The sequence below is a fragment of the Colias croceus genome, chromosome 13, assembly GCF_905220415.1.
Source record: "Colias croceus chromosome 13, ilColCroc2.1".
Taxonomy (NCBI): domain Eukaryota; kingdom Metazoa; phylum Arthropoda; class Insecta; order Lepidoptera; family Pieridae; genus Colias; species Colias croceus.
This window is the reverse complement of record NC_059549.1, coordinates 1,766,589-1,778,647: the sequence shown is the minus strand read 5'-3', so window position 1 is coordinate 1,778,647 and position 12,059 is coordinate 1,766,589. Positions and strand designations below refer to the sequence as shown.

At 32.2% G+C, this 12,059-nt stretch overlaps 1 protein-coding gene and 1 long non-coding RNA gene across 2 annotated transcripts in view; one reads left to right on the top strand and one right to left on the bottom strand.

The window, feature by feature from the left end:
- The window catches only part of LOC123697084 (D-beta-hydroxybutyrate dehydrogenase, mitochondrial), a 57,278-nt gene that overhangs the window by 9,319 nt on the left and 35,900 nt on the right, over window positions 1-12,059 (bottom strand). Inside the window, exon 6 of the mRNA XM_045643498.1 lies at window positions 3,620-3,807. Within this exon, the coding sequence (XP_045499454.1) occupies window positions 3,620-3,807 (188 nt within the window). The remainder of the gene's footprint in view (window positions 1-3,619; window positions 3,808-12,059) is intronic.
- Window positions 6,799-7,669, top strand: LOC123697085. Its single transcript, XR_006752172.1, has 2 exons — window positions 6,799-6,997; window positions 7,250-7,669. It is a non-coding gene; the product is annotated as an uncharacterized LOC123697085 (long non-coding RNA).

Below are 12,059 nucleotides of genomic sequence, written 5' to 3'. Positions count from 1 at the left end.
TGGTTTGTATAAACATATTTATTTTTACGTTAATTTATATCACGTATAGTCGAATTTTTATCCGTCAATTAATTAGTTATACCTATAGAGTGATCATGAAAAATTAATTAATTTTCAACTTTTGTTATGAAAAGAATAGCTTATTTTCCAAGTTTTTATTGCTTTACATAGTTTAAATTACATGTAAAAGCTATGCTCAAGGCTTCGTTCGCGACACAAATTAGAATTCCAGACAGCTTTTGATGTCAGCTGAAACGCTTTGATATTCTGAATAATATCTAACTTTCTTAAAGATGGAGGGTATCAAAGAACAAAGTCCTTGCTAAGTCACCATATACACAAAATGTATTTAACCACTTGACATACACACATAAAATAAATTACATTTTCCGAGACAACCAATGAAGTTAAACTTTTGAATACGTACCAAATTATGTGAGTCATAATATTATTATTACTCACGAATATCATTAACAGTATACTGTTTACAGAAATAACAATTTCAAAGCGTATTAATTAATTTTGCGAATAATTTGTTCATTTTATACGTTTCTGCTTCGAGCAAACTACATTCGTTAAATAAAATTCAGTTATTTACATTGCTTTGTGATAAAGGAAGCCGAATTAAAATAATGTATGTAAAAGAATTTACGAAAATAAAATGAAATATTTGTGTCACTTATCGTATTCAGTTAGACGTTCAATAACTATCTGTTTCTCTAATGAGATAAATTATATTTGAAACGTTTGAAACCAGGTTTTTGCTTTGTTAATGTTCATCACAAAGCGATAGTTTTCATAACAATTTTTATATATTATAATATTTAAGACGAGAATATGCTGTCATGATGAAAATAAATTATAAGAGCATTGAAGCTTAGAAAGCTTTTTGTTATTGATCACAATAAAAGTTAGAGAGAAATTTGAAATAACCTCAAAATAGCTATTATCTGAGACAAAGACAAGGATACTTTTAAACTAAAACGTTACTTTTAAATAAAATATTTTACCAAACCGAGCAGTATTTTAGACCGTTTATAAATTTATTATTTAAATAGCAACTTCAAGGGAAACGCTGAGAAATTGGCTTTTTAAAAATGTAACCGATAAAATATTACCTACAGATTTTACTTCTCTAAACTTTTACTTATCTGAAAATATCTGACTTATAAACGAAAAATTATTCATAATCCCCAAACCATTTCGATTCTTTCTATTTGTGCCTTGAAATACACTAATTTTACACAAATTTGCGTAAGATACACGTTCAAATTATTTAATTATTAACATGATCTTGCATCAAAGCCGTTGCAGCTCATTTACATAAAATTTTTGAACCAACACCTGAAAATTCTGAAGGTTGGTGACCTTACGATTGTATGTAATTTAAAATTTCTATTCTACCACGCAAGAAATCCTTCTAAAAGAATTAATTTTTAATAATTAAACCATTCTCAAAATGAGGGCGCTCTAAATATAAGTCGCGAACATGATACCAAAGTAGGGACATTAAACTTTTAATATGCCTCTCATTAGAACTAGACTTAACCTAGTTACAAGATAATGAAGCCGGATCGAGCGTTATAATGTTACATATTTATTACTAAATTAAGTAGTCATTTGTATTTCATCTGCGTAATAGCAAAAGCGCCTAATTATACTGCTTTTGATGTTATTTTGAAAGTGAATAATAAATACAGGATAAACAGTCGTTATATCAAAAGATACGTCAAAGAGAAATATGATTTATACTATGTGTGATAAAGTTTATATTTTCGTTTTGTAGTTCTATCGGTCGAACAGTAATGAAATTGCTAAAGCTCGGTCACTCGTAGATATGCCTTAGATTGCCTTTCGCTTTTCTCATAAATGCACGAGAGCCAATCCATGATTTATGCCTCGTTTGCAATTTATTTATTCGGCATATTTCTATTGATTTATATTTTCTAGCGTGTATTATTGTAGAAAAAAGTATTTTGCACATAGCATAGATTCAGTTAAGCGATAAAATTGTATGAATGCATTTAATATTCATGTTAAATCTAAATCAGTTATTTCTAACACATTTAGAGGTAGTTAATAATATGTATAGATAGATAACTGTATACACGTGATAAATAACGTATAAAAAGAAGCGAATATAACGCGTCAAAAGAATATAAATGAATAGTTTGAATAGACGACGATCGCCAATGATAACTGAAAAAAAAAAATCAAGTAGCGGTCATAAAATTAGTCTGAACTCTGAACTCAGTATAAAAGAGATGAATAGGTAATCGTATCTGAATTAATTCTAATGAAAGCAAACACTACAAACCTCTTTCATAATGAAAAGGAACGAGCCATTCAAGGGAACGTAATTTACGAAGTTTTCTAATCGAATTTGTACCATTAATTGAGTCGGAACTTCGTTCGCGGTATAAATTTGGTTTAGGTGCAAGACGCTCATTAGTTTCGTCTAAAATTCTTCCCGATAGTGCTTTTAACAAGGTTAACCCATTACGTGTGCGACCCACAAAATTTTAAAGTATTATACCTAACTCAGATTATTTGCAACATAAGTCTTCATTATTAAACTTTAAGTAACGTACGCTTCAAGGCACCAAAGGGGTTAACGGTCAAAGTCGAAAACACATAATTTAGTACTCTTTGAATCTTAACATTATAATTTTATATAAAGGGATAGAATTTATTAATGCTTTATGTTTTATGATAGTAATTTTTTCAGGAAATAAAGTAATTTTTCTTTACAATCCCACGGGTCCGCATCTTTCGCCAGGAAGCATGTATGAACAAAATGATATCTTACGATTTCTCATTATTTTACACTGTTACTAAATCATTAGGTGTGTGTTTACCCATTGAGCCCCGAGCGGCCCGATCCGACCACGACACAATAGATTTTCTATTGTGTCTGTGATTCCGGGGGCTGAGTTATTAATGTTGGAAAGAACGAAAACGAAGATTTATGTTCTATTCATTGTAAAAATTAAATATTTAGATGATTTGGGGTCGTAAGAACGCTTCAAAAGGCCTGAAACGTGCTTCGACTAAGTGCCTGATATCATGCGATAAACGTGATGCATACCTTACAAAGGAAAAGGTATTTCATACATATTTAACATTATCTTACCTGAATCAGTATATTATAAAAATGTGATTAGATAAAGTATTTGTCTCTTCACGCCTACACAAACTAACTATTGAAACTAAACTACTGAACCGATTTGGCTGAAATTTGGTTACAAGAGGTGAGTGTTTCCCATATTTCCTTCTCCGCTATATATGCACGGCCAGTGCCGTCGCTTGCATCAGGAATTAGGACGATACGAGAACCACGCGTTCACAATATCCTTCTATACATAGTTCTTTTGCATATTATGTTATATATATATTATGTAGTTAGATTTAAGTTACATATTATGTAATATTGACATGTTTTTAAAAGAGCAACTATGGAGTTTCTTGCCGGTTCTTCTCCATAGATACTGCTTTCCGAATCGGTGGTAAATGTTAAAAATACTTATGTAATGACGATTCGCAAGTGCTACTAAAAATAGTCTAATTGAATAAATAAATGTTTGAGTTTGAGTTTACACACGGGCTACTCAGTACTCACCACATCAACACCGCGCGGCTTCAGCTCCCTGCGCAGGCACGCCGCCATAGCATCGAGCGCGGCCAGCGACGCCGCGTGCACGCCGCGCACCGGCGCCGCCACGTGCGTCAGGATCGACGATGCGAGAACCACGCGCCCGCGCGCTCTTCGTACGAGCGGTAGCATCACTTGGACGAGGCGAGCAGGGCCTGGACATGAGTGTTAAGGGGGGTTAGGCGGTCAGCAAAAATTCAGCTATTCAGGCCTGAGGTAAGCGGTGAGGGGGTCCGCGTTTAGTATGGAATCAACGTGCTCGAAACTAAAAATCGTAAGCGCCATTCACATTTTTATCAAAAAGTGAATGAAAATATTTAGTATTTTCTAAATCTAAAACAGTCACGAAATCGAGAAGGTAAATAAATGCCTATGTACTTGTGATTTTATACGAATTATTATCGTAAATGTATGTGAAAAATAAAAGATCAAACTCTGGAACATATCCTACTCCTATGAAGTTAGGTAATAGCTCGGCAACGGATGGCACACAAATTTGCAATATGTTCGCCGACTATTTTTCTTCAGTATATGAGACTAGCTCACAACATAATGGTGATATGAACTCAATGACTCACAACGCTACTTCTTATCTGCAATCATTAACTATCAATCAAGATTTGGTATTCAAAGCATTAAAGAGACTAGACCAAAAAAAAGGTGCCGGTTCAGATGCAATACCGCATGTATTTGCCAAAAAATGTGCTAAAGAATTATGTTATCCATTAACTGTTATATATAATTTATCACTTAAACAAAGTATTTTTCCATCAGCTTGGAAAGAGTCGATCATAGTTCCAATTCCTAAAACGGGCGACGCGAATCTGATCAACAATTACCGACCTATATCAATCCTATCTGTTTTTGGTAAGGTATTTGAAAGTCTTATCTGCCCAATTATCACTTCCCATATCAAGCAATCAGTCAGCAGGTTTCAGCATGGTTTCACAAAAAATAGATCCACCAGCACAAATCTTCTACTTTATCTCGAATGTCTTGTAGAGGCTGTTGAAGCGCATACTTGTGTTGACGTCATATACACAGACTTCTGCAAGGCATTCGATAAAGTTGATCACAATATATTGATCCAGAAGCTACACAACATAGGTATTGGCGGTGGTCTGTTGAGATGGTTTTCGAGTTATCTTTTGGGTCGCCATTCTAGAGTAGTGGTGAACGGTTTTGCCTCTGAGCCCTTTTCTACTAAATCCGGAGTCCCACAAGGGTCCCACTTAGGCCCCATTTTATTTAATATATTCATAAATGACCTCCCACTTAACTTAAAGTACTCAAAAATATTTTTATTTGCAGATGACCTTAAAATTCTGAGAACAATTAAATCAACCACTGATAGTACTCTTCTCCAAAAGGACATAAACTCTTTAGCAGAATGGTGTAACATCAACAAAATGAAACTTAACTCAGAAAAATGCTACCATATACGATTTAGCAGACATAGAAGTAGAGGTATTATTGCACCCAGTTACCAGATTAATAATCATATCTTAGCAACAGTAGATAAAATAAAAGACTTAGGTGTTTATTTCGATGCAAAACTTAGTTTTCACGCCCACTTCAACAATATAATTAATAACGGTTTCAAAATGTTGGGCTTTTTACTAAGAACTTGTAAAAATTTTAGGAACCCTCTCACAAAAATTACCCTCTTTAATGCCCTAGTTAGAAGCAAATTAGAATATTGCAGCGTAATATGGAATCCAAAATACAATATTCATATTAACAATATTGAACGCATTCAAAAAAGATTTTTGTGGCATCTAGCGTATAGTTGCAACGTAGCCAAAAAAATTCGTAGTTACTCAGAACGTCTTGATTATTTTAAAATACGAACACTATCAGAGGAGGAAGGTTTTGGATCAGGTCTTTTTACATAAATTGGTGAATGGGTCAATCGATTGTGCGTCATTGGTATCTCAGCTTAACTTTAAAGTTCCAGTCAGATTGCCTAGAAATTCTAATAATATGCCGTTCCATACAAAATTCCACAATAGTAATCTAGGCCATTATTCAGGCATTTCTCGCATTACCAAAGAATATAATAATATTGTTTCTGGCAATAACAAGACTATTGACATTTTCTCAAATACTGTACATAAATTTAAAAAGGAATTGCTCTCGATTGAACCTTTGCCAAAACCCAGTTGATTAAATGTAGTTTTATTTTAACATTAATTGATTATTTTGCCGTCAAAATTGGATTTATGTATTATGTATTATTTATATGTGTATTTTTTACCTAATCTGCAGTTAGCTGCAGACTGTGTGTCTTAGATTTGGATTTAATGTTGTATTTGTTAGTGGTGGTTGCCTATAATTGTGACAGCACTATGTCTACGATTGTAATTACTTTAATGCTTTTATCTATGTATCAGTGTATGTCATGTTGGTGATCCTTAATGAAATAAATAAATAAATAAAATACGGTTGTAATGAGCATTTATATGATATTTTAGAGGTAACTTCAGGATTTTTTTTTATCGAGCAAAATTTTTCCAATCGTGTTTTGGAAACAGTCATCCCATCACACATACGTTCTGTAATACATATTAGAAATTTCAGTGCGAAAAAACCTCAATATTTTCAATTATAGCTCATAGAAAACAGTCCATTTTTCCGTGTTCACCTACTAAGGGCCCTTAAGTATATCAGCCCCTATTTGTTCCCACTGAATATAAGGTCGCCAGTGGGGCTGTTGGATTGGCATTGTTTCACATGTCATCGAGCATAGAATTTAAAAAATACTCAAGCTATTTTATTTCATTAATCACATTGGTACAATTTTGAGATAACAGAGACAATTTGATTAATTGCAATTATTTAATTAATTTACATTGCGTATAATTAAGTCATGTACCATTCGAAAATTATTGCGTCGAAACATTTTTATATATTACTAAATGGCAGTAGTAGTAGATCAGAGTTCATTAAAGCTCTTTCGCAATGTTTAAGTCTAAAGGCCGACTTTTCCGCCAATGCAAGAATTTCCTATTATTTCTGAAATCAATACCAATATGAATCTGAAGAGTGTATATTTAAAAAGCTGTTCCAGGTCATGTAACTTAATTTACTGTTTCCATAAGGAACTTATTGCAATTGTTCACACTTTGCTAAAATATAATAGAGGAAAGTCACCAAATATGGAATAGTATCCTAATATGGAATTCCTTCATTTCTCTAAGACTATAAGTATGAATCGCAAGATTCGACCATCTTCCGTTTCATTTGGTGTACTAATTATCGCACTAACACCATCGAGTTAGTTGCGCGAACGGTTTACATGTAGCAGGGGTGATTTGTTTTGTTGCCGTACAGAAAATTTTTAAGGTAAGTAATAAATGAGTATTACCGGCTATTATGTTTGTTTCGATAAGTTTTATACTATTTAGTATATCGGTATTATGTTTATTTCACCATTTTGTGATCTTTTGTCTTTAAAATATTGTGAAATGAAAAAATATTTAGAAGAGTTTGATCTAGTATAAAAATCCAAATATGGACAGTCGTCGGTGTCTAATTATGGAATATGAATAACTTGCTATTATTTCTTTAAAAACTGTATGTAATGTTTGTTTTTAGTAACATACATGCATCAGCAGAGTCAGGAGGTTCTGTTCAAGACTTCTTTCCATGGATGAAAGTGGAGAAAGTAGAATTAAATGCTTGATGTATGGGCACTGAACACATTTTGATGTGCTGTTCCAGATGGATCTGGATTTGTGACTTTTGCAAGTAATTACGTAACTCCTTTCATTTATCACAATATGTTATATTAATTTAATTGATCTCAAAGATATTCATTATATTTTTTGTCATTGTTATGTTGATTTTTGCTTATATTCCATATATGGGTACCTATTCCATATTTGGTTACTCTTTTGTGATTTTGTTTTTTGTGTAAGATTTTAATTTGATTACTGATATTTTTGGTTAAAGGCTATTAATTACTACTTATAGATGTATGACTGATCAGTAAAAACAATAAACTGATTTAATTTATGTGTAGTTTTATTTTTATATGCCAAAAACAAAATGGTATTCCATATTTGGTGACTTTCCTCTACGTCCACTTAAATGAGAATGACATAAAATTATAGCAAGTTGCTGGAAACAAAGTAATACATAACTGAGACAAAGAGTAATGAGACTTCTAATTCTTGCAAATGTTTTAAAGGAAATGTCAAGATTTCATTGTTAAAGATAAAGAAAACAATGTGAACTTGGAAAATATCTCATTAGTTAATATTTAACGTAATTATTAAAGCCTACACGGAATTAAATATGCATAATTGCATAGCTTCATATTATGCATGGCAGGAAAATTACATGTTGATTACATTTATGAATTTTTACAATAACTGGAGAATCCTTAATCAGCCATTTCAAAATTACAATGGTATGAAATTTTAATCTAAAAATTAAAAGTCTAAGTAACTACGACGAGTAGGATAATTCAATTTAAAACTTTCAGTATTATGTGACAATCACTAGATGGGCTGGGGTGTAGCATTCAGATCATCTACAAGGGCAAAAACTTTTTAAATTAATAAGTGGAATATAGAGCCTTGGGTTGATAATATAGATAGGCACATACCTATGCTTTTCAATATTTCGGTAAGGTAAACAATTTTCTTTAAATTTAATCTCAAATATTATGTACTTTTAATCTGAAAAAGAATGGTTAGAAAAACATTATCGAATGTGAAGTCATGGTCATAATTAATTATATTATAACATTTTGACAAAAATATTATACGTTGTTACGTATCATCACAAAAAAAACTACTCATACGAGCAACGTAAGCAGAAATTTTTAATTTCCAACTTCCAAACTTTCAGGCTTCAGGCTCGCGGCTTATTAAAAAGTTAGCCCGGATCTGAATTAACACGTTTTATTAACCTCAACTCACAATATGAGCAAATTTTTTACAAAATAGCAATACATTATAGTGTTCTATATATGAATAGTGTACATTCCTGAATAAAATGTACCAACTTTAATGTTACACTGAATTTTTATTATTCATTTACATAGGTACTAGGTTTATTTTCACTTATAATAATTTGTAGGTTCTTAAGATCTATACTAATATTATAAAGCTGAAGAGTTTGTTTGTTTGTTTGAACGCTCTAATCTTAGGAACTACTGGTCCGATTTGAAAAATTCTTTCAGTGTTAGATAGCCCATTTATCGAAGGCTATAGGTATAGGCCATAGGGCATACATAGGCTATAGATATATCATTACGCTAAGACCAACAGGAGCAGAGCCACGACAGTGAAACCGCGAAGCGCAGCTTAATTGATAAAACAACTAACTACAAGTAATTATTTTTTTTCATAACATTCATAGATGTGAATTTACGATGTTATGAAATAAACTAAAATAATATTTCAAATAATCTAGCCGGCAAAATCTGATGTTTTAAAAATTGGTTTATAATTATCATTTTACTAGCTTCCGTTCGAACCTTCCAATCGGATGAATAATATATTTCACGATATTATTTCCGTTGAAAAAATATTTAATTATAATTTATATTCTTCCTTTCACGCTTCGATGTTACGTTATACATCGAAGCGTGAAAGGAACAATATAAATAATTTTATTTATATTTGAATCTCATTATCTGCAGCATCTTGTATATTGATCGTAGTATGAAACAGTTTATGGGTAATTTATACTTTTTATCGTAAAAAGATAACGACCTAAAATATTTGCAATAAGGCACAAGAATCTCAACTCCAAAGAAAATTGAGGCCATTGCGGCCTAGACGAGATAAAAGGGTAAATGTAGACGACGTTTCAATGCGATAAAAGTATGAAAGAATTTAGTACTAAGGGATAAGAGTAAGATTCGTATATTTCCAAGTATTTTAAAGTCTCTTTTACAATAAATACGTCGGCATAGACCTTACTAAAAATTCGCGCTTTAATATTATTTAAAAAGCCGTAATAATATTCAGCCAGCCAAATACTTCGTTTCGGCAAAATGCCAAATTCCGTCTATTCATTTCAAAACTATGCTAAATTGAGAATGTGGGTATAAAAATTGAAATATTGGCTTATATGAGATGTTAAGAAATCGATACAAATTATGTGGGATAAGTAACATTTAATATAAATATTGTGTAAACCATATTCCTTTGTTTGTTGGGTACAGAACTAAGTTTAAAAATAACAGGAATTGTAATTAAACACTATTGAAGTTATAAACGCGAAACTTTGTCGGTTCACGCCTGAATATCTGAATAGCTTTAATGAATTCTTATTAATGACTAGGTTTCCGCCCGCGGCTTCGCCCGCGCAGTCAAAGAAAAACCCGCATAGCTCCCGTTCCCGTGGGATTTCCAGGATTGCGTCATTTTCCCGGGATAAAAAGTAGCCTATGTCCTTTCTCGGGTATCAAAATATCTCCATACCAAATTTCATGAAAATTAGTTCAGTAGTTTAGGCGTGATTAAGTAACAGACAGAGTTACTTTCGCCTTTATAATATTAGTATGGATTCATATAGTAAAATTTTAAAGAAGCAACATATTTATGGAAACGACTGTCGCTGTAAGAAGAAAAGTAAGCAAACGTAGCTGAGCGCGCAAAGTTAGTATCTATAATAAACTAAATCCCAGCCTATAAGGCTTTTACAAGAAGAAAATTAGGAATCATTATTAGAACATTTTCTTTCAGATTGGGTTATGCTCGGACCGCATTAATCTTACCCGCACGTAGTCTAAGCTCAACATTAAATACGTGGAAAATTTACTTCTTCTTGTGTCTATATAAGCTTGAGGTATTTTTTTCTCTTGTCTTTTCACCGTTTAATTTATATCATCGTGTCTTACAGTTTATTATATTGTAATTAATGAGCTGAACTGCGCGGAGCAACGTTTTTGTGTACCGGGTAAAAAATGTTAAATCCCGAAATTAACTCTGTCTGTCTGTCTGTTACGCTTTTCCGCTTAAACCTCCCAACCGATTTTGATGAAATTTGGCACAGAGAATATTTAGACCCTGAGAAAGAACATAGGCTACCTTTATTGCGAAATATGTACCACGGGCGAAGCCGGGGCGGACCGCTAGTGTAGTATAAATGTGAGTATAAACATCATCCAAACACGATCACACAGATCCCGACCACTCTCACCAACTTAACGTTCATAATAAGATTAAAAACTTTTCTTTCAAATTTTATACATTTTCATTATCATTTACTACTGCCACTAGCGAATTGTGTTCAACTGCTACTAGCGAATTGTGTTGATCATTATAATATCTATATCATACTTTAAGCTCCGGCTTATCAAGTTTGTGCCGAATAAATTCATTTCATTTAATACGCGTTTTGGTAGATATAAAAAGTTTAGCGCCACAGCCTTATCGGCATAAAACACTTATAGTAATTAAGCCAGCGGGTTAACAGGAGTTCAAATATATTCCTGACCCGGTTGAGTTAAACGTTGCTTTCATTCAACCTCCTGGAAATTCTTGAAACAACAAACCGTGAAGTTTTTACGAACTATTTTTTCCAGTACATAATTGTTGTGTGTGCTGAATATTTTATGGTTTATTTTTAGAGGCTAGGTATATTTTTCTAACAATAAAAATAGTCGTATAACTATTTTTTTCTAATTTATTACATGGCTACTGGCAAAATTGAACTTGTGAAACGATAATACTTCTTAAGGAATTTGTTGATAAAATTATTATAATACGTCATATGATGGTCATATGCGTTAAGGTATGTCCATAAGAATGTGTCTATTCTATGGCTGAATTCCCAAGGCAATTAGCGTACCTTACATTCCAATATAAGCTTTCACAGTGATTACGCTTAATTAGGTTCATTACTTGCGAGCGAATATATCGCAGTATAAACGCAGCTATCAGAATATAACATTATTTCTGTTAGCGGAAACATTTTTAACATTTTGAACCCAATTAGTAAAAATATTTATTTGCCTCTGTTCAACTGCTTGTCCGCTTAAACTTTTGAGCTCACTGTCATGCTTAATGGTTGACTTTCTGTAGTATAAAATAAAAAGATATCATCTTTTTATTTTATACTACATACACTTTTAAATTAAATGTTTATTAAGTAATGCATTATAATAAAATAAGTTAAACACATACTTATTCAGAATTGTATGCTATATGCTTAAACGGTCGTGAATATGGTAGAGATTTCACTTTGCCATGTCATATTAAATTAATTTTTTGAATGATAAAACCATGTTATAACATTTAATCTAATTTGAAACACGACGAATTTATGCCATTTAAATTTTACGACATTTTTAAATCGAAGTTATTTTCTTAACTTTAAAATGATAATGCCCACGTTAAATCAAACACAAGAGACTAGTTTCGAAATTCTCAACTATTAGTCTACA